This window comes from Cryptomeria japonica, chromosome 4 (assembly GCF_030272615.1).
Source record: "Cryptomeria japonica chromosome 4, Sugi_1.0, whole genome shotgun sequence".
NCBI lineage: Eukaryota > Viridiplantae > Streptophyta > Pinopsida > Cupressales > Cupressaceae > Cryptomeria > Cryptomeria japonica.
In genome coordinates this window covers 124,223,948-124,251,761 of record NC_081408.1, presented here as the reverse complement: position 1 = coordinate 124,251,761, position 27,814 = coordinate 124,223,948, and the positions used below count along the sequence as shown (strand labels likewise).

General features: G+C 39.9%; 1 protein-coding gene across 1 annotated transcript in view; it reads left to right on the top strand.

The window, feature by feature from the left end:
• The first annotated feature begins 2,904 nt into the window (after positions 1–2,904).
• The window catches only part of LOC131074126 (pectin acetylesterase 6), a 70,302-nt gene continuing 45,392 nt past the window's right edge, over positions 2,905–27,814 (top strand). The window contains exons 1-4 of the mRNA XM_058010685.2: positions 2,905–4,177; positions 7,467–7,549; positions 7,690–7,819; positions 10,818–10,897. Coding sequence (XP_057866668.2) covers positions 3,973–4,177; positions 7,467–7,549; positions 7,690–7,819; positions 10,818–10,897 — 498 coding nt within the window. The 5' untranslated portion in view covers positions 2,905–3,972. The remainder of the gene's footprint in view (positions 4,178–7,466; positions 7,550–7,689; positions 7,820–10,817; positions 10,898–27,814) is intronic.

Genomic DNA, 27,814 nt, shown 5'->3' with positions numbered 1-27,814 from the left:
AGGTAGAAGCCAAGATTTTATCTTTGGCCACCAAACCCAAGGTGGGGGTAGTCGGGAAACCAAGGTGATATAGGGCTTTAGCAATAGGATGAATTTGTAGGCATTTCTTTTTGCTATTCCTTGGGGCGTCAAGAATTGTAGCCGAAGGGAGTGAGTTAGAGCACATGGATTTAGGGGCTTCAGATGGACTTCAAGTAATGTTGTAGATGCATCAAATAGGAATATGGGCACATACAAGTTCCTATGGTGTTTAGAAGTTGCGAGACTTACAACCCTTGGTTGATGAAATCTTGTTGTTTTTATTTGATCTTCAAATGTGTTTGATAAATACTTGAGAATGCTAAGAATAAGGTTTCTCAACTTTGATAAGTACCTGAGAATGCTAAGAATAAGTTAGTTACTTAGTAGTGATATTATATTATTTGTTGCCTATGTAATTAATTATGTACGTTTGATATTATCATTTTTTGGGAGTGGCATTGAGAGTCATCATCCTACATGTGAGTTGCAAAGAATGACATGTTTTCTACATTTTAGGAAATAGGTGTCCCATTGTGTCTAAGTTGATTGAAGTCATTTGTGCCAAGATGTTCATTAATTGTGATAAGAACTATGATAGAGTATTCAATTTGGAGATTGCTATGACAAGTGGAGTTGTACATCTTGTGATACATTCAATGTTTCATTTTGCATGCATGCAAGTGCCTTGGCCAAAGCTCAAGTTGTGTGGAGTTGGATTAATAGTTTTTCAAGAACTTTTGGCCTAAGTTATTCTCATGGCATATGGCTTTTTTAGGGAATCAACCCTCTAGGTGTACCTAGATCCGAAATTATTTTAGGTGGAAATTCATTTCAACATATGGAAGGATAATAATTCTACTTTATTTTTTGATGTTTGATTGATATTAGCTTCTTGTTTTACATTAAGGTAATGATTTTTTTAATGTTTTTATGTAGATCCAACTACAAGCCAATTACATTGCACTTGAGTTGAATATCTTCACGTGCTCTTAGACAATTGGGGTAATGGTCCATGCATTATTCCTAGAGTCCCTCCAACTATTGCCTCTAAACGAGGCCATTCCCCACCCCATGGACACTGTTGGGGGTGTAGCCACTTTACTTGTGGTGAACAAGATGCACACTTGCACGCATCTCAACCTCCCACATAAGATATAGGGATCAATCTCAAAGAGGATGGTCTTAGCTCATCTGCCACCACTCAACTTCTCTCCAATCTCTTAGCTATAGGTTTGGTGGCATGATAGACTAGAAAATTCCTTGACCCTTATTCTTGCTATATTCCCTGCTTGTGACACTCAACCTCTAGATGAATAAAAAAGAGATGACAGTGACAATGTTGGTTGGGAGCCTCCCATGGATACTTTAGACCTTGCTAAATTTTGGAATTAATTGAATGATTGAGACCCTCCCCCATCTTCTACTAGTGTTTTAGCTCTTGTTATGTAGTGACCTATTTTATGTTTTTTGTTCCAATCCCGTTTGAACTTCAATGCATGACTTTTTCCAACCACTTCTTTTTGTGTGAATATGAGTATAATACATATATGTATTCATAAAAAAAAAATCTTACTAGACAATTTGTGTGATTGAATTAATTAAGACTTTTACAAAATTTAGAAGTTTTATTCTCTAATTAATTAGTAAAGATACTTATAAAAATCATTCAAATTCCATTCCTCTCAAATTTCAAGATAAATACACATATGATCAAACTAATTTAATAGACATATGACAATAAAATATTAATTCAAAATTACCATTAAAAAACTATAACACCTTAATTTACATATACAATTTAACAATCTATTCAAAATTTCTCTTTTCATATAAATAAATCTTTTTAAAATATTAATTATGACAATAAAAATACTTATATACATAAGAACACTTATTTTCTGTTACTTTATTCTCAAATACTTAATTTTTTCTGTCATACTTTATCCCCAAACACTTAAATTCTTCAGTCATAATAAACTCTCATGCGAGTTTCATTTCTGATCTAGTTTTGAAACTTATAGACCAAGCACTTAATCTTCTGTCACACTTTATTCCCCAAGCACTTAATTCTTCCGTCATACTTTATCCCCTATAATAAACTCTCATGCGAGATTCATATCTGATTTTTAAAAATATTGTACGTAATGATTTACAAGACAAAAGCCTGCCAATTCCCTTTATTGCATCATACTCATGCAACATCAATAAATAATCATCAGGTAAAAGAAAAACCAGGACAACCCATGCAAACAAAGAATCACGATCCTTTGTACACTAGCTTGAACTCATAATCATGAGATTACTGAAAGTAACCCACTCTTAAATTAGGCCTGATAACATTTAGAGCCTAATTACAAGGACATGCTTGGAAGCTAAATTTGGGGAACGTGCACATGAAAACCATTCTTCTTCATTTACATTAACAGTTAGCATTTACACCACATTCTCCAAAAGTCTAGCGGGTAAATTGGAGGCTTCCCAATTTCGGTGCTTCAATGGAACTTTGAGCTTACCGAATAGTTAGTTGAGATTAGTTATAAATTCAACAAATACACCCACAAACTGATTACAGTCCAACTAAAAACTAAATCCACCGTCCTTAAAATTAATTTCTCATTAACTAATGCTAACAAACAAAGCAATGAGATCATTACAGAGACAGATTCATGCAGGTAGCTCGTGAAGCTCTCATGCCCACACACCCCCTCTTTTTCAAACGCCTCGTACGGCACAGGAATCTTATCGGACCACGTGTCAAAACATTCTCCACAGGACGAAATTGTTACAACCCAAAGTTTTTGAAAAATCTGTATACAGTGTTCACAGAATTATATTTTTACTTTAGTGTATAAAGAATTAGATTAACCATCACAAGTGTCTCCGCGGTCTGTTCATTAATCTCACACGTGAACAGCTTAAGAGCAACAGTAATAATATACATCCAGAGATCTACAGCATTTGAAAACACTTTCCAAAATACTATTAAAAAAGAAAAAGCATGGGCGTTGTCTTTTTGTCTGTGCCGTTGTTTGTTCGCCTTGGTGTTTGTTTTTCCGACTTTTGATTGAGTGTTGGCGTTGTTGGACTGAGATTGGTGTATTGAGTAGAAGGGAATGAATAAAATTGATGGCCAGCATTAGAGAAAAGATTTCATAGCTCAAAGAATCTAGTCCAGAGAAAAGATTTCATAGCTCAAAGAATCTAGTCAAATCACTTGTAAAAGGAATTAGGAAGTGTGTGAAATGGGAAAGAAGGTTCCGTGTCAGTCTGGTAAGTAATGTGTGCTGTCGGCTGCAAGCTAAGCTGTCCTTTGTGCGAGTGTTTAGGCCTCTGATTTTTTTAGCTTAACATGCGTTAAAACCGAGGCGGGCTATAGTTTAGGAGTGCACTGAAGTGGGTCTTGCTAAGTGAGGCTTATAGTGAGTTAGGTTGGACTTTTGAATGGGGTCTCAGTTGGGTATGCATGAGAGGGTCTACTGAGAAGTGGGTCTGAGTTGGTATTTTCGAAAATATATATAGGGAAGTGGGTCTGAGCTGGTCAAGCTTGAAAAGATCTATAGAGACGTGTTGTGAAGTGGGTTTAGTTGGCTTTGGAACTGTTTGTTTGAAATCAGTAAAAGTCAAGGTGAGTGCGAGCATGTAGTTTTGGTGATAGCGAGGCATCCTGCCTTTCGATTGAGATGTTCACATGCATCAGTGGTTGCTGGTAGGTTTGTGAAAGCATCGGCCCTTTTCGAGTTATTTTTAGTCTCCTGTGACATTCGAGATATTAAAGCATCTTATTAAAGGAGATGTGTTTGTGACTATAGAATATTAGAGACCACTTGGTTTCTGAAGCTCCTGGCATTGGTGATTTAGTCCTTCTCTTCTTCTGATTCGTCAGCCTTGTGTTTTGTTTGTTACTACTTGCTCGAGAGCTTATTCCCTCTAGTGCCTTCTGGGAAGAAGAAGATGATGGGGTTCAGGGAGCATGTAGGAGCTTTGGTTGGGGTGGTTATGCTTGGAATCATGTGCTGCTCTGGAATGAAGAACACAGAGATTCTTGTGGCACACAATAGCTCAGGGTTGCATTGGGAAGAGATGAGCACGTCTTATCCTGCAGGAACTCTTATGGTGGGATTGACGCTTGTGAAAGGAGCAGCATCCACAGGAGCTGGCAAGTACTCCTCATCCAGTACACTTTGCATTTTACCATTTCCTGTATATGTTGCTGTCATTTAAATTTAGCAAATCATCCTCAATGTCCTAATGAAGTTTGTCTTGATTTAGATCTTTATGAATTCCCCGCCTTCCCTCGCTCCCCTTCCGCCTTCCAAGTTGCTGTAGGGGATGTGTCTTGTATATTTGTATTTAATCTAGACCTTGTAGTTTCCTCCTCTTGTTGGTAATCTGTATTGCAGAGAATTGAGTAAGTTTTTGTTGTTACTGGTAGATGTCATCTCGATTTCGTTTGATCTTTAGGCCGATCTCTCGGGTTATCAGGGTCATGGCTTGTACATGGACATATGGCTTCGCTCATCCTGCAATCGAATTTGACTGGTTGTTAGGTCTGCCTGAAATTACTTGTGGGTTAAGATTGCTCACAATAAACATGTTCGGTTTTTGCTTTAGGAGATAATTAAGATAAGAAAACAGTTAGATTCGAAGAAAAGAGTATATTAGGTGCAAATGAAATGAACATCATCATGTTGAGATCAAATTTGAGTATAGTGATTATCAGTTGCCCAGTTGCGAGGATCCTGGTGTTGGTTAAACTTATTCATCTCCTTGAGAGGATCCTGGTGTTGTTTAAACTCATTCATCTCCTTGGTGTACTTCCTAATCTGTTTTTTAAGTGTATTCTTTATCTGAAGATCTGTTTGTTTGATGCATTGAAAGGCAAAACTGCTCACAACACCTGAATCTGAGATTACGCTCCCCTCTCCCCCCGCTAAAACAGATTTCATACCTCATATCGGCAGAGACAGAAATATAAGTAGACATCAGCAGTGATCTCTGAAGAAGCTCCAACCATCCCATGAAAAGGAGTGAGTTAGAAAGGAATCTTCCACTGAATAGTTGAGGTTTCCTAATAATCGACCTTTTCTCTCTTTTTTTAACGGCATATTATTCACTTTCTACAACTAATTATGCGAGTTAACTCAAATTACTAATTTATCTCTATATAAACAAATTTCCTAGATAATGATGGGGCTAATCTATTGTTAATTGGCTTTTAGTCATCAAAAACTTGCCCTTAGTGGGGAACTGGAAATAAGTAAGAAAATTAAATTCTTCGGAGGTGGAGGAAGAAAATATATTGTTGTGAAGGATAATGGACAGCCATTCTCCACAGCCAGCAAAGGGGATCTTCTTTGTTTTCTTTAAGAGTTTCAGATCTTATATTTTTTTGTTTTTAATATGCGGAGGTCAATATGATAATTTAGTAGCATTGCAAACAGGATTTTTTTAATTTCTGTTGACTGTTGAAGTTCAATTCAGTTATTGTCACTATTCAAAAGTGAAATGACAGACAACTTGCCATTCCTACATATCTTGACCAATACTTCCATGCTTCCTATCAGCTTGATAAATGATAGTGTATGGCCTTTTATACTACTTGGTAAGCAGTAAATGCCATTGTTAACTGGTAAGTGAGATAGATCATAGCCATGCAATGACGACATCTTCCATATTCCTGTTATTATTGGTTCATGTTGTGGTTTGAGTATCAGTGTCAATAGTAGTTTAAAGCTCATTTCTAAATTCTGAGGAATTAGTCGGTCCTTTACTATTTTTTGTTAATATGTTATGATCACATGTTATAGTCTGCAACCTTGTACCTTTGCAATGAATAATTGTGGTTGATATGTTGGCACTGAAAGCATAAAGTATTAGACAATTCAAGCATTTATGACATCAGAATCTCCTCTTATTAGGTGAAAATAATACTTGAATATAAGCAGAAGATATTTCTTGCAAAGTGAGTGATCAAGTAACGAGCTGATATCTCTAATGTAACAGTCACCAAATACGAGTGATGGCTGTGCAGGTCACATGTTTTTCTGACACAATGGCATCTTTTTTATGGCAGTCATACATCCTTTTGTTGCAATGCCAAAGAAATGTCTGTCGTCATGTCATTTTTTTTTCATTTTCCTTTTATTGTAGGATTAGCTTGGAGATGCGCCAGGTTCTAAACTGAAAGTTCTTGTGTGTTTTGGATTAATTGTAGACATTAATCTACTTTCTTTCTTTTTTATAGAAAAATATGGTAAGTGTATAACATACTATATGATGCAAATGAGTACAGAGGAAGATAGATTTAAGTATAATCACAGCACTAAGATGATAGAGAGGTTCTCATAAGATTTTGACCTAAATTCTTTGAGATTTCAACATGTAAATATTTGGCTCATTCAAAATATACCAGCTCTGTGGTGTGCTCCATTTTCCCTGTTTCTTTACAGCATTTGTTCTAACCTATATTAAGCACTTCTAATAATATAACAGTTATGTCTTTAGCATTTACCTTTCAAAATTGAACATGATAACATCAAGGAATAGATTTAGACAAAACATACATCAAGCTTGCTTGCAAGACGACTAATAAATATTAGATGCAGTTGCTTTGTGGGTGTCAATAAGACATAAATCTACTCCATTTTTATTTAAATATTGAACTTTCCTATATTTAATAAAAGTAAAAGGAAACAATCTGCATGCATAATACACCTAAAACTAACAGTTAATCTTGGTCCTTGAATGACGACACAAACAAATGACTATTAGTTGTTACACATGGAAACAAATACAGGTATCTAAAAGGCTATTTTTATGTGACGATATTGGTCTTAGATGTTGCCTTCACTCCCAAGTGTGGGACACTAAATGATGGATTGTGTGTTTTCATGTATAGATTCGCTAGCTTCGAGATTATGCATTTGTGATTGTATTTGCCTTAATTGTAAGATTTTTTCATGTTTGCAAAATTATTTGTATGCGTCAAATTGCCTTATGTATCTGTCATATTAGAGGATATCTTAATTACATGAGGATGATGGTCCCCATGGCATTTGTATGTGATGGTTCTATATACCTCAACCACGATACTTATCATTTGAAGATTTTATTGAAACTAATAAAGTTCAATTGAATTTTTTTTCCTATCCAACTATCTTCTATACGCAATCCCTTACTAAGAGTATCTGTCTTGTTGAAAAGATCATTATGTTTTCAATACAAGAATCACATAGAGATCTAACATATTGGTTTCTCAAATGATGAGGATAGCAATTGTTAAGCTAGATAAGACTAAGAGGTTGAAAATTTGAGATGTTTATAGTCATGTATTTAAATTATGCTCACATATATTTAGTATACCTTGAGTTATAGAATTAAATGCTAAATCCTTTACATTAGATAGCATGCAAATCATTAATGCTAATCTTGTTTGTTGCATGCAGTTTGTTTGGATGGAACCTTACCAGGTTATCACCTACATAGGGGATTCGGGTCAGGAGCAAATAATTGGCTCATTCAACTTGAGGTGTCAACATATTCTACAGTAGTAGTTCAACATTATTGAAGGAGGAGATATGTTTATAACATAATGCAATCTGCAATGCATGCTTTATGTTATTGTAACATATCTTGTTTGGCTCTAATCGTATTGCTTGTAACTTGAAGGGTGGAGGATGGTGTAATGATGTTAGAACATGTGTTTATCGTAAAACAACTCGTCGAGGTTCATCGCGATATATGGAGCGTGCAATAGTGTTCTCTGGCATTCTAAGTGATAAATTTTCAGAGAATCCAGGTAAACATGATTTGATTTGATTTATATGCAGTTATTGCTTTCAGAAACTCATTCTTAATGAATGAATCTAAATTATTAGTATTGCATGATTTTTATTTTTTTATTTGTTGAATATGGCGGCTATTTCATTTTGCTTTCTACTAAGTTCTCTCATCAACTTCTTCTGATTTTTCATAGTGGCCCTTGGTCAAGATTAATGGAAGTTTCTATATATTTTCAATTCAGTTTATTGTGGTTATTTTTATAGTGGATTTAAATTTCTGCATGTTGAGTTCACACAAATTTCAAGATTTATAGATTTACTTTGTATAATAGAATCAAACTAGGGACCTCACCATTGTTGGGGCAGCATGTTGCTGCTTCACCGAAGTCCAAATCCTGTTAGTGATGTCATCAATTAGGTCATTTTACATACATATTTGCTGTGCAGGGTGGGTTAGAATGTTATGATTTAAATTTGTTTTGGAAGAATTTAAAAAATTTGCATGGCTTATAGCTTAAGGCTCTTTGTTTGTCTAGGACTCCTATTTTGAAGGTGAAATCTTGATAAAATTCTTGCTGCATCCTAACCCAATTTGTTGTCTCCCATCTTGTCTCTTGATGTATGTGCCATGCTTGTGTCCATGCACCAATTGTTGAGTAGAATTTGTGCAGTCACATCTCCTTGACTACTTGGCCATTGCCATTCATCAACTGCCACATTTTTGGATGCAATCTCTTGGATCAGTCCACTCAATCATACTTTCCTCCACTTTGTTTCTATCAAACCTCATTTTGATAGAGTTTTCATTTTTTCGCCAACATTGTAAATTCTCGTTGTTTGCCATGTACGATTGTGTTAGTCTTGCCTTAAATAGTTGAACCATCACTTTACATTGATTGTCCTCTTTTGGCATTGTTTTCATGAATTGCTTGACGAATTTGTCAACCTTCATTATGGTGTTGAACCTTGATAGATTGTGTATCCTTACCTTGTTGAACTACATTATCTTTCTAGTTTGTTCTATTTTCTTGACCCAAATCGATTTTCCTTACCCTACTTTGGTTGAATGGGTCTAGCTATTCCATGCTTAGGTTGTCATCGGAACTATTGCTTTTCATTGAACCTTCTTCTGCTTATCACCAATCTTGGGTCTACTATTGGTTTTCATTGATCACTATTATGTGATCTTTAGTCCTTTTGACACTTCCCACCTTTAATCAATGTTCCAACATATTCTAGACCTTGTTAATGGCTTAGACATGGGTATATATAGGCCTTCTCCAAGATAGGGCTTGGGGACTAATATTTTGAATCCTCTTTTGTATTGACACCTTCCCTTTTGCATCCATGATCACCTAGGTGAAAATGGTTATTCAGTAGGGTTCAATTTTTTCCCACTTGTCACTATCCATGATCTTTGTTAATTCCTCAACCCCTTGGTTGTCTATCTCCCTACTCTAATGTTGATCCTTGAGTGGTGGTTTATGTCCCTTAGATCCTTTCCATCTCCTAGGGATAAGGATGTTGGTGATGGGTTATGCCTTACTGTGATTTGTTGCTAATATTGCTAAACATCTACTTTAGTGGTGCTAACAAACTCCCAGAACTGGTACTCAAAGATCTTGGTGGTTGGTAGTGTGGTTACTATAGTATATGAAGATTTTCAATAGTCATCTGGGCAGTTGATTCCAATTCTTCTGTATTTAATCCAGACACACGAGTTTCAATGATGCATTGACCTCTGACTGTTGTTTTTTGTAATTGAATGATTACATGGTAAACGACAGGTTCCCAATAATCGTATGGACATGTGATTTCTTCTACATATGGACATCTGATTCAGTCACATGAATGTAATGATGTATTGGCCTCTGCCTGTTATCAAACATATACATTGTTTTGTGCTGTACATGATTGCATCCTCCAAATCATTTATCGTCAATATTTATATGTGTGAAACTCTGGAAAAATATATTTTCATAGGTGGCTTAAATTTTTGTTCTTTATTATCATCAAATTCTTTTTTAAGTGCTTTCAAAACCTGTGTTTTAGCTGTTAATCAAAAATAAGATTTTCAAGTGTTAAAACTCATTATATATATCCACATTATCAATCTCTATTCTATGCACTTCTTTCTATCTCATATAAGGAATAAGTTAGGTCATTTTTTAAAATGACCAAGCTTAGTACGTATATGGCTATGATGTGATAAAATTATGGATATTCTTATCAGTTTCATATATATATATATATATATATATATATATATATATATATATATATATATATATATGTATGTATGTATATATGTATGTATGCATGTCTTTCACACTTTATACATGACTTCTGAAAAAGCAATCATGCAATGGAAATAATCTAGTAGTTTGTATGTGTGTGTGTATATACAGAATCCAGATTGTAACCTCAATTTGATATATCTTTCACACTTTATACACGACTTCCAAGCAAGCAATCATGCAATGGAAATAATCTGGTAGTTTTTGTGTGTGTGTGTATATATATATGTTTCTCAGGGAACAAGATACTATCTTCAGTTGGAAAGTCTTGGAGTTGTTCTTCAGTGTCCTCCTTAGGACTTGCACCATGCATCTTGTCCTTATTCTGTTCTTCTTTCTACTCAAAGCGAGCCATTCTTTTCACTCACAGTCAAAGCTGTCTCATTCTCTCTGCTCATTTGTAACTAAGGTTACAAGCACATTATCTTTTTCTTGGATTTTTCCATCCCAATATGTTCCCAGTGGTTCGTAAACTTGACAAATTAGATTTATCTTTATATGGTGAAACCAAGATAATAAGGATTCAAAAGCATTTAATTAGTATAATTGCATTAAAGTTTATGTTCTGTTCTGATCATATTATGTTGCAATTCTCATTTGGGTTCTCAAAGGGATTCTTTAAATTCCTATTGTAATGTTCTGATTTTGTGTGTCACTAATATATGCAATTTCAGATGAAATCTAACTCAAATTATGTGCCTTCAATGTTATGCAACAGATTTTTATAATTGGAACAGGGTAAAACTTCGATATTGTGATGGGGCATCTTTCACTGGGGATGTTGAGGGTGAAATTGAGGTGTGTGAAAAAATAGAGATTTCTTGTAATATTTCTTGTAATATTTCTAGTATGTGATAAGATAGCTTCTGGACTGTGGAAAACTCATACCTACTATCTTTCTAGTAACTGGTATGCATTCAAAATGAAATATCTTAAACTATTTCTTCTGCGAATGATTGATTTTTCTTTCCAAAATAAAATTGGGGTCTTTTAATTTTACCATTGTAACCTTGAAAATGTGATTTGAGTAAGACAGATAGGACTGCTCGTATCTGTATTCCATTGTGTTGAATTTCTGAGCATATAATTGTACAATAAGTGTGATAGATACGTAACTCATTGTGGCATGGGGTCCACTCCATGCACTTGCAGTCATTCATAAAATAACATTCAACCCCCCCTCCCTTGCCCTCTTAAAACCAGTAAAGAAAAAAAACAAACTAATCCTTTCTGAGGGGTACTTACAAGGGCTACCTACATACAAATTTTTTATTTCACTCCTAGAGACCCTAGCTCACATTCACTATTCTGTTTTTATTGTTTGTCATTTGCATTGTTACAATTGAGTCGTGACACTCAGCTCGTTTGTACTTTTTGAGCTATCAAAAAATTTGACTTTCAACTTTCAGTCTTTCAGTCAATGATTTATGCCATTATGATTATCAGATGGATTACTGGATTTCTTTTTCATTTACTTTAATATATTTAAAATTTTTAGTTCTAACTATAAATATTTTTAATAATATTTTATTATCCCCCTTCCACAGTCCACAAAATTTAGAATTTTTTTTCCCATCCTTAAGATCTTTAAGTTTTTGCAATATTTTTTCTCATGCCTGCTTGTTTTTGCAAAAAGGTGTTTCTGCCTTACATAAGAAAAACTTCTCCCTTCTCTTAGTGAGTATCATGATCTTTAAGTTTTTTTAAAAATTTTGCTATCACCTGTTACTGTCATACCCTGCTATTTTTGAAAAGTGGTGTGCCTTCTTCCCATAATTAAAACATCTCCCTTCTCTTGGTGGCTATCATGATAGAGTAAAAAATGGTGGTAAGCATATCACTCTCATGTTGGCCAATTTATATACCATATCTGAGAAGCCAAAATTCAATTGTTTCTTTAAGTTATACGGTGGTTGATTTTCTGAGTGTCTTATAGAGTTATGCTATTGTTAGCATAATAATTGTTCTCTTGCTCATAATCCTTCATCATGTCAGGTTAATGATGAATGACACCAAAGGCATTTCCAAGATGGTGGGATGACATGGATTGTTCCTTGGCCATCCCCTAAGTTTTCCAAATTGTCAGAATGCCCCTGAGATTAAGGGGATGTTTAGTTGTCCTTGGGATGGCTATAGCAGTTGAGATGTTCCTCAACTAACCCGGGGATGTCTAGGCTTCTTTGACTCTAATTTTCTTTTGGTCATGTTTAAAAAAATGTTGAAAGTTTGAACCATTCATGGATGTGGGTTGTTAGTAACGAAATTTGGATTTCAATAGGCATTGGCTAACTAAGTTATGGCTTCTTGCCCCTACATTGCATATCCCATATCTCCATTGTGATGCTAGGATTCTACACACAGATGCAAGATTAAAGCCAAAGAATTGGAGCTTAGACACATGGCTGCAACCCACTCCCAAGCAGATTTGCCCATCTGGATCAGTTTGTTAATTACTGGAGAGAATATATATGACAGGGTTTATTGATGTGGGCATGTCGTTACTTGATTTTCTTGAAAGAGGAGAGCCCCACTCAATAACACATGGCCCATTTACTTCTTGTTGGTCATTAGCTCCATGTCCAAACAAGAACATGAAGTTTAACCTTCATCATATGTATTTTATTATCAATTTCCGCAATTTTGATATAATCTGTTGAATGGTTTTCATGTGTTTTTTTTTTCAAATGTTTGTATGTGACCCCCAACATTCATTGTCAAGGACCTAGGGTCCATGTTGCTTGAGTGGGTTGGAACATTTATTTTTGTTTTGAAAATAATTTTATTGATGATGTCTATTGGTACCAAGCTGTATGAGAGATGTTCATCTAGCATATCTTTTCTTTACTTGGTAAAAATCATTAATTCCAATTCTTTAAACAAACAAGATGGAAGATGAGCATTTAATATTGCGAGTGCCTATTTCACATGGTGAGATGCTTTCCCCCCTTTGAAATACCCATATTGATATATGTATTCTTAAACTTGTAGAAATATACACACACATTGCCATCCTCTTGCTGTCCCCAAAGAATGGCTTCCTCGATTGCCTCACCCAAAACATGTCCCCTATTGTTTCATCACCCTTCTTGTCCTCGTCCTCATAATGGCATGGAACATAGGTTATTAAGTAGGTTCTCAAAAACCATGATTGAGTGGAATTGTTTTATATGATATCTATCTTTTCAAGCCAAATTTACTTTGCCAAATCTAATTTGCCAGTCACCTTTAGATGGATTTACTTTAATATTATAATATGAATTTATTGTATAATTTCTTTTTACAAAGTGTACAAAAAAACTGTGAGTTGAACTATTCTACCACTCGATCTTTGGGCTGGTAGGTTTCATCCATTATTTATAAATACGACCTATGTGTTTAAGTTCATAGTGCAACTAAGACAAAGAACACTTTCTTCTAAATATGTTGGAACTTTAACTATGTTAAGCAAGCTTGTGTAGAGCTAGAATGGAAAAGTAATCATTGTAGTGTTTTTTGGTACTAAAAAAAAAATTAGAGCAATCTACTTGCTCATTGTTCTATGTCAAAATAATTCCATTTCAACATGAGAGCTACAAACTTGATTAACCAATTGCATATGTGCCAATTGTAATCATTTTCCACTACATGTTTGGCAATTGAGAATTTTTCCTTGCATCATGTTATGGTTTATCATTGGTAGTTTTGAAGCCTTTGAGGCTTGGATGAGCACACACTATTGATTGTTTTAATCTACTTGCATGAAGATTGATAGGTTCAACAAATTTTTTACATGAATGTCATGCGTTGATGTTGCCACCTCATCACCACTGGATGAGCCAATTAAGTTGTTGGTTTAATTGTGGGAGTTCTTAGTTGAGAACTCTAGCATTGGTTTATTGATTTTTGATAGGGTCCATAGTTGCTTTTGCTTTGCAATGCCACAAAAGGGAAATTACAATATTCAATTTGATCATTATATCTAATCTCATCAATGTTCTGTGGAGGTTTAGAAAGGTGTCTAAACATGTAGTTAGGAGGAGTTAGTGGGTACGTTTGATCTATCTAGGTGGGCCACAAATCAACTTCTGGTGGAGCCTCGTTTGAGGGAAGCATGGCAAGGGAAAGAAACTATCTATGCCCATTGATCTCACTACCTTGGAAGATATAATGGCTTGTAGGTTTTTGAGGCCCAACTTGACAACAATAAGGAAAAGGGAAGTGCCAACCATGAATTGATCTACAACATGCAATTTTTGTAGATGAATTATGGAGGAAAATTTAACGTAGTTCTAAGTCTTGAAACGATTTTTTGAATGCAAACATCTCCAACATGTACATGAACTTTTAGGCGCATTCAACACCATCAACCACTTTACTATGGATTTTGAGCATGCAACTATAACACTACAAATAGTCATAAATTCTTGCAATTGTGTGTTGAATAAGGATATTTTCAAATTAAGTTCTTTGGGATTCAATGATTCTTCGAAGAACAATCCTACATGATGGGTAGAACATTGAATCTTGTCAGTGTTCTCTATTTCTTGTCTCACTTTTGTATAAATGAGAAGACTCATTCTTTAGATTAGGTTCAACATACGCTGTTGATTTTGGTATGAGATTGGGCATAGGTATGCCAATATGATTTTTTTTTCTTGGGTATGATATGTTTGGGTATGCCTATATATATGCAAAAAAAGTTAAAAAAATATAGTGTAATGTCCCCATTTTAGCAGACTTGGATTTTGTGAGATTAGCCTATTATCCTGACCCTCGTAGGCTAATGTGTTGGATAGAGGGTCTTTTGAGGATTGGTATCATCTCCAGTGTTCAGAGTGCTTCAGTTTGGTCTTCGTTTGGCATCATTCGGACATCATTTGCTCTACTTCCTATTTTTAGTAAGTCTTGGGATGTTAGAGATGGACCCCTGCTATTTTTAGTAAAGGGGGTATGGTCATATGCAGTCTCCTCATGTTAGCTCCCAGTTCAGACGACATTTGAAAATACAAAGTATTCATGGAGATATTAATGTTTAATTGGCTCAATTAAACATTAATTATTTGGAGATTATATTATTAAGTTATAAAATGACTTTATATTAGAAAGCACTTAAATGAGGGTCTATTTATCATGATAAGGGGGCCAAGTTTATTAATAATTTATGAGCACATAACCCAAGGTTTAATTACATTATTGATGCCAATGAAATATTATAACATTTTAATGTTAATTAAGAGTTTTTGAAGAAGTTCGAACTTCTTGAGGAAATATAAGTGTGCAAAAGGAACCGAACTTCATTATGTGATTGGAGTTTTTGATTGAAGTTTCTCTGGAGCATTGAAGTGTAGAATACCAAGGGTTTCTGCAGGATTCAAGGCTTGTCGGCATTGGAGAGTGTGGCTTCTTCATTGTAACAGCATATAGAGGGTGTGCAATATCATCTGATTATGCTTGTTAGAGTTGGCTTCATTCAGAAGTCAATATTGAGCTGATTGGAGGGTTTATTTCAGAGTTTGTTTGCAAATTGAAAGAGACTACAGTGCGCTACAGTGCTGTGAACAGTGCGCTACAGTAGTTTGAGTTCTATAGAAGGGGATTTAGAAAGGTGAACAGCTATATATATTTAACAAGGGATTTGCATATGAGGAGAATCAAACCAATATATCAAGGCAGCCATTGAAATTCTAGGTTTTCTATCTATGGTCATTGTATTAGAAAATCATTACTTCATTGCATCATTTTCTATTATGATTATATCATGAAATACTTGGAGGTTGCATATGTTTAATGGAGATATAATTTGCATATTCCACATTCATGGTAACATTCAACATTGATCAGCCACTTAGCTTTCATGCCAATTGTTTGCTTAAATGCCTAATGGCTGTAGGTATACATTGGGATGCATGACAAGTGTTTGTCTTAATGTCAACTAGCTGTACTAGTTAATTTCAGTCATTACATATGTGTGGAAAGGTCTAAAACAGCTAATATATCATTTCTATAACAACTTTGCATTGTTAGAAGCTTTCCATAACTTCATTTGCAGCCTACAAACCCAAAGAAGACAAATAAGAATTCACTACAGCGGCTTCAAACATTGTATGCCAAGTGTTTGACAATATTCCTTGGGGGTTCAATAAGCGAAACAGGGTCAGATTAGCCAAGGGATATTACATATAGAGAACTGTAAATACGTTTGATAGTATGATACTTCATCATTGATAGGGGAGAAATGGCTAGGCAATGTGGGAAAAATGAGAAATGAAGTGTGATAGGGGTGAAATTTAGCTTGAGGCAGCATTTTAGGGTTTTCTAGTAACTTTTTTGCATTTAAAAAAATGTTGTTTATCTTGTTTTGGGTGCCTACAATGCCTTGGCACTTGTGGGAAGTCCTGAGAGCGCCTAGAGAGCACCTTGATCGCCCTAGGTTTGTTGTAGGTATGCGACTCGCATACCCATAGGGAACCTAGGGTGGTCGGGGTGTTCCTGTTTTCACTCCCAGATCCAAACAAATGCAAAGCACGCACAAGGTAGCTGAGTGAAGAACTTGGTAACTTAGGGTTCAACTTTGTAAATTTGTGCTCAATAAGCCTTGTGTGCAATGCTATTTTTGGGTTTTGTTGCTTTTAAGTCCTAGAGGGTCCTTTGTTTATGTGTCCAAAGCTTTCTAGCTTTTCCTGGAATGTAATTGTGCAAAATGCTAGAAGTATGCAATATAAATGAAGTTGTGATTGTTTCTATTTCTTTCTATTGTTGTTATGGATGACTAGTTGTCTGTTACAATATCTTTGATGATGCTTAGTTTCTCTTTGATTGACTACTAAGTAATGTGCTAATGTGCTATGAGAGATCAATAGAAAAAATCTGCTTTGATGTAATGCCCTTATTTTATTTTCTTTTTAACTCCTAGTAATTTATATATACCTTATTTGTTTAGTTAGAATAACTGGAATAGATAAGGAACCAGCCTTCTAACCTTGGAGGTTGTCTTACATTTCAAGGTCCCACACACTAATAATTTCCATATTGATGTTTCTTTGCAAATTCCTTATATTTATAACATGCTTGGTAAGATCTGAATTCATCTTAGTTGAGATTTTGGTGAAGATTTCAATCCATATGCTTCCAAAAGTGCAAACATCTATTCACCATCTTGACTTTTTGTTGAGAAGAATGTCAAATTTTACGAGTGAACATTCTAACAAGATTTGTTGCAAGAGCTAATCTGAATAAGGTTTCTTTTTAGTTTGGACATATTGTTGGAAAGAAGACCTAGCCTCAACCTCACTTTGCAGCTACGAAAAAGATTTTATTCTAGTCTACATGTTAAGTTGCAAACCAGACTGCAAGTGAAATAGTGAACCAGACAACCTACTTTGCTTTTTCTAGCTTAGTTCACCATCTTTTCAACCCATTACCTCCACATATTCCAGCTTTGGCAATGCCAGAATGAAGAAATCATCCTCCTGTCAAACGGATCACTTGTAGACCTTTAGTAGTAGTATAATATTTGAGTAATCCTTTTGTCAAATGGAGGTGCAATGCAGAATCCTATTTCAGCCGACTTAAACCCCATTTATCACATACAAGATATCACTAACTTAGGTGTTTTTCATGATATTACTCAAGCTGATGTGGCCCTAAAATTGCTTGTTCTTTCAAGTGAAAATTCCTTGATAGGTTCAAAAACTTGTCTCTAGATTCAATTAGCTCTTGGACCATGTTAGCGGCATTATTGTATACGGGAATAAGAATAGTTATAAGAATAGTTAATTAAGTCGTAATTGGGTTTGTTAGTTGGCAATCGAGGGGTGGCAGTTGCGTGCGACGGTTGGCGCTCGCACCCCCTCGGTATCTTTATATACTTCAGAATGTAACTTGCAACACACGAATTATGAATGGAATAACATATCTGATACTTGTCTGATATCTATGGCATTGTTCTGCATTACGTACTTTATGCTTTAAGTATTCACCCGGGAGGGCAAACATTTGGCGTTGTTGCCTAGACGTACTCGGGAACGAAAGACACGGATGGCGCACAGACATAATGGGCCTACTCGTTGGTGAAATAAACCTAGAGGCCGACTACGCGCGAACAGAGCTTTACACAGGAGAAGACACGGCAACGAGAGAATTTTCAATTCTACTCCAGGTAGCCATCCAGACCTACGTTCGGCGGAGGCGGAAATCCCACCAAGTGCCGTGTGGACAGCTCTGGAGGTTAGCCCGGTTGTAAATCGGTTGATGAACCACCTCCCCCGGTTGCTTGCACAGGCATCGCTAGCACAACAGGCTCACCTGGAGGAGATTGCCTAGGAAGAGCGACGCCAACAAATCCTTCGACACTACGAAGAAAACAGCTGACGGGAAACGGAACGGGATGGCGCCAGGCCAGGAGGGAATTGAACCTTGAACTTTTTATTTTTTAAATAAAAGTGTCATTGACACGAGTTGTATTTGAGCAGATGAATTAATAAAGACGTGTTTTGATTTATGTATTGTGAGTTATGGAAATGTGCGACAATTAATGCCAAACCTATTGAATAAAGATAGAAATAAAAAAGCAGAAACGGACGAGTGGGAGGCTGCGCAGAGGGCCTTGATTCTGGAGCAGCAAGTAGAACGTAGATGGAGGCTGAGGCAACTTGCCGAAGGACGACCTGCCGAAGGGTGGCCCGAGGGGAACCAAGGAGGTGTCACGGAGGGTGCAGAGCCCTACGGAAATTTCTACGCGTTGCTAGATCATCGTAGGACGCGGAGCCACAAAGAGTCTGGAAGAAACAAGGTTACGGCGAAATCTAGTCGAGGAGACTCGGGATCAGTTTAGAAACTTATCCCTTACACCACGGAGTGAAGATCACCAACGGGAACCAGGAGTGGGCGCGTGTGAGAGCGAAGGGGAGGGCAACTGTACAGGTGTAGGTGCTACACACGACAGGCAAAACACCGTACCTCCAGTCGCCCACGCAGGACACACCACCGATGCCACCGGAGGAAGCAGCGCAGGGTCACAGACACAAACACAACTGCCCCCAGGAAGACGACCCGGGATGGTGAGTAAACAAAAATTGCCAAAGTTCACAGGGGACGACAAGGAAGACCCCTTACGGCACCGCCGTACATATGAAACCATTTGGTCTGCCAACAGAGTGACAGGCCAGGATGACTGGGTACAACAGTTCCCAACCACGTTACGTGGAGTTGCCATAGATTGGTACTCCGATGTAGATAAGCAAAAAGTGGCCACATGGGCCAACCTACAGAAGGAATTCACGGAGGAGTTTCGATTGCTTCGTGATGACAACGAAATCGTAACGGAGATATACAGTACCAAACAAGGTACCAAGGAGACAGTACGGGCATATAACAGGAGATTGAAGGAATTGTTGGGTAAAATGGAAAGCCAACCGGCTGAGGGCTTGAAAAAACGATGGTTCGTTGAAGGATTCAAATCCTCCCTACGAAAAAAGATGAAAATTGTACCCCCGATGTCATATGACGACACCTATAATAGAGCGATGGACCTAGAGAGTGAATACAAAACATCAAGGAAGAAGAAAAGTAATAAATATTCATCTGACGATGATGAAGACTCTGACGGGGAAAGCAGCAGCGGTGGCGAATAGAGTAAAAAGGTGCACGCTCTCCAAAAGGACATGGAACGAATGTTGAAAGAATTCAAAGCCATGAAAGGGAGTACAAGTAAGACGAAAGAAAATGACGTATGGTGTACCGAGTGTAGGAGTGACAGACACACCAAGGGGTCCTGCCCCAAGAAGGCTTTCTGCGACATTTGTCAAATTGCGGGACATTTGACAAAGGAATGTCCCTACAATATGAAAACCAGGAACCAACAAGTTCTCTTCACGCAAGAGCAGCCGACCGTCGGAACTTCGCAAACCGCCAACAATAATGCATCACCTGGCGGATACCGGAACAACCGGCGAGGGGGGAGGACCAATAATAATAATAGGAGCCAAATCCAATATGATGCAAAGGGACGACCAATGATCCAGTGCCGAGCCTGCAATCAATGGGGCCACTTTGCCAGGGAATGCACCTCAGAAGAAACTCCACAAAAACTATGCAAATGGTGTGGGCCTGGAGACCATGATGATGGAACTTGCCCAAAGTCGGGAGTGAACTTGCTCAACATCGACAGGACAGAGGAACGGGTATTGGCAATCACACAGTCACAGGCAAAGAAGGCCACATACCGGAACCCTCACACGGAGAAGCAACGGGCGCTGGAGGCCAAGGCTGAAGTGGCGAAGGAAATGTTGGCACAAGGGAGCACCCAGGAAGCGGTAAGTACTTCCCGATCTGAGGCAGAGGAAAATATCCTGAAGCAAATGCTGTAGATTGAAGTGTCGGTGAAGATGAAGGACCTCCTGGAAACGATGCCGCAATTACGTACGACACTCCTACGTACGGTCCAAGTAACCCCGCACAGTCAGGCGACCCAGAATACGGATGGTTCCGACAGAACACCTACAGACCCATTGGTCCTGACACTATACAATGGCCGACACCCGGCAGTGGTAGAAATGGGAATAGTGGGCACCATTCTGACTGACACTATCGTCGACGGCGGGTCCGGAGTGAATGTGCTTCCGGAAGAAACTTGGAAGCAGCTTGGCAAGCCGACACTATGGCCGTCAACCTTCAACTTACTGGGAGCGGATCAACATGGTATCAAACCCCTTGGAACGCTCATGGCGCAACAAGTGACCATCGGGACACAACCATTTGTCCTCGACTTCGTGGTGATTCCGCTCGCCAAGAAAGTATACGATGCCATTCTGGGCAGAGGGTGGTTGGTGGCAGCCAGAGTGAATCACAACTGGAAGCGTAACACGTTGTCCATGGAGAAAGACGGGAGAAAATTTATTATTGACCTGAAAACACAACTTGTGAGTGAAGAACTTGCGTCAGAGTCGGAATCAAACGGCGAAGGCGGAGTTGACGGAGGAAAGTACGAAAGGGAACCGAACGAGGAAGGCGTTCTCGAAATCCAAGGATGTTCTGAGGACAAGATCGATTCCCTTAATGGGCTCTTCCACTGGCAAATGGAGGACTACGAGCTACTGTATGGGTGTAACATGTTGCAGGTTGACGAGGATCGGGACGAGAACGAATTTCCACCAGCGTACGAGGAATTCATCGAAGGGGATGCCCCGGTCAACGAAGTACCAGCACACAGGTTTGACATGACAAAACCAATCCGGTACGAAGAGTCCGTAAAACCTACAAACCTCGGCACGGAAGCAGAGCCAAGGAACATCTTGGTTGGCGACGATTGGAATCCAGTCCTGAAAACCGCCGCGTTTAAAATATTCATGGAATACAAGGATGTATTCGCTTGGACGTATAAGGACCTCAAAGGGGTGCCGCCAGAACTGTGTGTACACCAAATTTCACTCGTACTTAGGGTCGTACCTGTACGGATGAGGCCGTACAGAATGAATAAAAACTATGCGGGGAGAGTGAATGATGAAATTGAACGTATGCTCGAAGCCAAGATTATTTTTAAAGTGCAGACCAGCGAGTGGGTGTCGCCCATAGTGATATCCCTTAAAAAGGAGGCAAACCAGATCCGAATCTGCGTGGATTTCAGATGCCTTAACGCGGTCACCATAAAAAACCCGTTTCCAATACCATTTACAGATAGCATCTTGGAAGAAGTGGCCGGTCATGAAATTTATTCATTCATGGATGGATTTTCTGGGTATAACCAGATATCCATCACCGAAGAAGACAAATTAAAAACCACCTTCATAGTAGAGGATGACGTGTACGCGTATAATCGAATGTCGTTCGGATTATGCAACGCATCAGCGACCTTTCAACAGATAATCCTTCACATATTTGAAAAGATGTTAGTAGGGAACTTCAGGGCGTTCCTTGAAGATTGGTCCATCTATAGTAACCAAGATACACATTTGGCCGCACTTGGCGAATGCATGGAGAGATGCAGGCGAGCTCGCCTAGCACTCAATCCCAAAAAATGCAAGTTCATGGTGCCTCAAGGGAAGCTGTTAGGACACATAGTGTGTAAGGCTGGACTCAAGACTGACTCAGATAAGATTCGGGTGATAGTGGAAATGGAGGCACCGACAGAGGTCATGGGAGTCAAATCCTTCCTAGGACATATAGGGTATTACAAGAGATTTATCAAAAATTTTGCTCGAGTATCCTTCCCTCTGGGCAACTTGACAAGGAAAGGTGAACGGTACACATGGGGGACGGCTCAGGAAGAGGCCTTCCAAGAACTGAAGTCACGGTTGGTGGGTGCGCCAATCTTAACATATCCTGACTGGGACAAAGAGTTCCACGTACACGTTGACGCATCCAATTTTGCCATAGGAGCCACACTGGTGCAGGTTGGCGATCATGGGCTCGATCACCCGGTCTACTTTGCAAGCAGACTACTGTCGAAGGCAGAGAAAAATTATAGCACCACGGAGAGGGAAGCCCTCGGGATGGTGTACTTTGTCCAGAAATTTCGACATTACTTACTGGCCACTCCGTTCACATCTTATGTGGACCACCAAGCGTTGATTAAACAAGCCAATTATCCAAGGACGAATCAGCTGATGGCTGCTATTGCTTCAGGAGTTTACATTCAACATTTTAGTAAGACCTGGGAAGAGCCATGTGATAGCTGACCAGCTGTCCAGAATCCAGTCAGGAGAACCAACCGAAGGAGTGAATGAAGATTTTCCAGACGCTCACTTATTTCACATCGCGGTTCTCCTCGCCTGGTATGTAAGCCTGGGGGAATACTTGTCGACATCACGGTTCCTGAGGGAGATGCCACTAGGAGAAAGAAGGAAACTGGTACTGAGGAGCAGGACATTCCAACTCATTAATGGCCTCTTGTATAAAATGGGGCCCGATCAGATTCTACGACGATGCGTCCTAGAAGAGGAAATTCCGGGCATCCCAAGGGAAGCACATGAAGGGCCCGCAAGTGGACACATGGGGCCCGACACCACGGCCAGGAAAGTTCTGTTGGCAGGACTGTGGTGGCCGACACTACATAATGACGCCAGGGAGTGGGTGACAAGCTGTGATACATGCCAACGGGCCGGACGACCATTAAAGAGGGATTTTATGCCCCTCAACACATCGAATGCCCAGGAACTGTTTGAGAGATGGGGATTGGATTTTGTCGGACCATTAAAACCAAGTAGAGCCCGACGATGCAGATACATTGTAGTGGCAACAGAATACTTGACCAAGTGGGTGGAGGCACGGGCCTTACCCGACAATTCGGCGGTCAATACAGCAAAATTCATCTATGAACACATCATTACGCGGTATGGGATTCCAATCCAACTGACGAATGACAGAGGAGGCCATTTTGTAAATCACATAATCCGATTGCTAACAACGGAGTTCAAAATCTTCCACTCCTTATCAAGCCCCTACTATCCACGGGCGAACAGGCAGGCCGGGGCGACCAATAAAATAATCATGTTGGTGATATATAAGGCTTGCGGAGTGGAGAAGGATGACTGGGAGGAGTGCCTACCGTCAGTACTTTGGGCATACCGAACAACTTACAAGGTAACTATTGGACAGACTCCCTTCCAGCTAATGTATGAACAAGAAGCCGTGGTACCAGTTGAATTCATGGTGCCGAGTCTCCGGATCGCCATCGATAATCAACTTGGCGACATGGAAAGCCTGAGGGAGAGACTGTATGCTTTGAACAAATTGGACGAACGAAGGATGATGGCTCAGTGGGCGACAGAGACAGCCCAGCAAAGACGAAAGGTTTGGCACGACAAGCATCTCCGGTGAATGAAGTTTACTCTTGGGCAGTTGGTGTTGAAATTCAATGGAAGGAACGAAATCAAACCTGGGAAATTCAAAGTGCGTTGGCTAGGGCCCTTCAAGGTACGCGAGGTCAGTACCAACGGGGCAATTAAGTTGTGGACGCTGGACGGGGAAGAGATACCAGATGCCGTCAACAGGTTGAAATTAAAAATTTACCACGAATGGAGGGAGCTCAGACCATGACGGATGCTTAAAAGACTCTTTAAAAAAAAAAAAAAAAGAAGGGAAGTAAGTGGGCACAGCCCGCAGCTGCACAGCCCACACGCACAGCCTGCAGCCGCACAGCCCACACAAGCCCGCATAGATACACTCACCAAGACGCACAAGTTTGTGCCGCTACGGCAGACGGGTTTTAGTTTTGAAAAAAAGAAGAGGTTATAAAAGCAGAATTGAAGAAGTAATCTGGTACTAATGGACATAAACATGAACAAGGCAGATTGGCGGAAACGGTTGTAGCTGTTAGAAGACAAGTTGCAGGGAGGGCAAAAAGAAACCAGTGCAGACACAGGCAAAGGGATTTTACCATCTAGGGTGCGCATTGCAGGTAGTCTCGGTATGAGCACCAGTCAAAAAAGCAAGAAGCATTGTCCCAAACCCTTGGCGACAAAGGACAAAGATGAAATAACGGCAGATAATATTATGTTTGAGGGTTTGAATGGAATCGATTGTCGGAACTGGTGGGCAAAGACACCTCAGGATGATTTAATAAAGAAAAGCCTTCGCCAAGCACAGGTACACTGGGCCGTCCAGATGCCAGTTTTTTTGATAAAGGACTTTGAGGTGGTTTTGCGTGCCATGATTGGCAGCTATGATAGACATCGCCACCAGTCGGTATTTGATTATCAACATTAGAGGATAACAATGTCATTCATGGCAGGCGAGTTCACTAGGGTATTTGGCATACCGGGGATAAAAGGAAAGAAAATAGACACTTCACAGAAAATATCCCCAGAGAATCGTGCCACACTGCTGCAGTTGATGTTGCGCGACAACCTTATGCAAGGGAAGAAAGATAGCCTCAAGAGTGCAGGCAAGAGTTGGGGAGTGAAGAAACAATTTTTCGCCAAGGGAGTATGGCGATGCCTGTTGTCGGTGATGAAGAGTCGCCTCACAAGTGCCACCCGCTCGTCGGACATAGCCATTGCATAGATAGTGTTGATGAATTTGCTGCACAATGGAGTGGTATACGGTTGGGCGTCACTATTGGCGGATAGGATGGACGAGTTCATGACGTTGCAATACAAGAAGTTCTACATGCCGCATCACGCCATTGGGTTATTCCTGGACGCAATCCGCACACAGATCACCCCGGGCTCACAGCCATTGGAGCCACAGGGGCGTGTTGCACCAGACCAGCCGCCCATATTCTATTGGTCACACTTGGACGTCTTGGCACATGGCACAGAGGCACGTTTGGGCACAAAAAGAAAGAAGGTCGCCATGTCCGATACAGAGTTCGACACAGAAGAGTCTGAGGCTGACGATGCAAAAAGTGGCAGGGAGGAATCCGCAGACACCTCCCAGGTAAGTGGAGGAAGCTTTTGACTGACAGGGAGAAGGGGCGACTAGTTGCCTGAAGAGGGGGTAGTGGAGTCTGCAGGTACAGTAGGGTCTACTGTAGCATCACAGGTGCAGGTCCACTTTACACCAGCCCGCTTACCAGAGACTTGTCAGTTGGCGGTGCCGCGGTCCTTCGGGACAGTGAGTGTAGTCACCACAGTACCAGTTCCTAGCTTCGGGCAGCCTCGGTTGACGATAGCCATGACACCACCACGGGTGGAGCCCTTGGCGAGTTCAGAGACTTCCATGGCCCATGATGTGCCAGAGGCTTCCATGGTGCATGAGGTGCCGGATGTGACAGGACAGGATGTGCTAGGGTTGCCTGGATATATGCAGGAGGCAATGACTGCAACAGGCACTCTTCATGATGACCTCACTAGTTGGTTGAGCCGTAACCAGATGGCACCCGTGGCACCGGGAGAGGCCACTCTATCCCTAGGGTGGACCATGTATTCCTTGGATGTCATTGATCTCGAGGAAGGGAGTTCCTTGAGCAGCAGGGCAGTCCAGAGGGTTGCCTCACCCCCTGCAGTGGTAGTAACCAGTCCGCACAAAACAGAGGGGGTGCCTGTGGGAAGTCAGCAGGGTGCAAAGTTGGAACAGTTTATTACCGAGATGACTCTGGGAGCACAGCGGCTTGTGTCATCTGCCACGCTCCAGGCCGATGCGACCATGGTTGAGCGGATGGAAGGGTTGTTGACCTTTGCTCGCACCGGATGTCGAGCTCAGTTTGAGATGTGTTTTGAGTGTGCTAGGTGGCCGGACACGGAGAGCCTGGCGATGCTGGAGGCTTGGCGCCTCACTGAGGGGGTTAGCGAGACCCGGATGCAGTCTTTGGCGAGAGAGGTAGAGCAGGCCTTTTGTGAAGGTTATCTGGAGCTTCAGAGGTCACAACAGACGGCAACCACAACTGAGGCTTTGAGGGTGGCAGCAGTAACAGCTCGGGAGGAACTGGCTACCAGGTTGCAAGAGCTAGAGGCTACCATGGCACAAAACCAGACATCGATGGAAACTTTAGTAGTAGAGAAGTCTACCTTGCTGATACAGTTGGAAGAGGAGAGGGCATCGAGGGAGTTGCTGGAGACTCGGTTGGTAAGTGCACTAGAAAGTGTGGACAAGAAGGATAATGAGGTGCTTGAGGCAGCCTATATGGTAAAGATTGCTATGGAGCGGCAGATGGTCGCGGAACGGGATCTCAAGAGGAGAACGAAGCAGGTGTATGAGCTCCGTGGGCGCTTGGCGTCCATTGCTACACCACCACCGGCACCTTCTTCATCAGGGACACCTTCTGCGCTTCCTTAGTTTTTTTTCTTCTTCTGGATTTTTGCGAGCTCCATGTATTCTCCATTTTGTTGTAAGTCACGTGGAGACGACTTTTCTTTTTGGGGGGGATGATGTTAGCCGCATTATTGTATACGGGAATAAGAATAGTTATAAGAATAGTTAATTAAGTCGTAATTGGGTTTGTTAGTTGGCAACCGAGGGGTGGCAGTTGCGTGCGACGGTTGGCGCTCGCACCCCCTCGGTATCTTTATATACTTCAGAATGTAGCTTGCAACACACGAATTATGAATGGAATAACATATCTGATACTTGTCTGATATCTATGACATTGTTCTGCATTACGTACTTTATGCTTTAAGTATTCACCCGAGAGGGCAAACAGACCAGCTATGCTTCTATTCCTTGATATTTAAGCGCACTCTCTCATGTTCTACTCAACCTTTTGTTGAAATGCACCAGACACTTGAGTACCTTAGTTAACCTCCTAGACATCCAAGGAGCTAGCTGAGGTAAAGAATATGCTTAGCACTATCTCATATTGTTTTTAGCCCTTCAATGGCAATAGAGTTAGGCTTCCCAAAGGTCCTATTATTAGAATAGCTAGGAATACAACCCTAAATCTTAGCCTAAGAGGAACCTGTTTTGCTCCGTGGGGTATGATTCAGAACATTACAGAATGCGAGCAAAACAAAATAGTACATATATGCATGATATGTAGAGAAATCATAACTATATATTCATTAATGGCAACATTACAATGTATCTTCAGAATAACATAACATCAACATAATCATAATACTCCCCTGAGGTTGGGGTACACAAATATATATATATATACATGGGGTGTCGACTGGTTGCCGGTGCCGACCGTTAGCAACCATCGACCCTAAACATTTACTAACAAATACTAATTTTCCCAACATCATCATCACCCTCCCGAAAAAAAAGAGTCATCTCCGGGCGACACACAACAAAATGGGGATACCATAATGACAACAACTACAAAAAAGAAATCAAGGAGCTGGGGGTCGAGATAGCGTC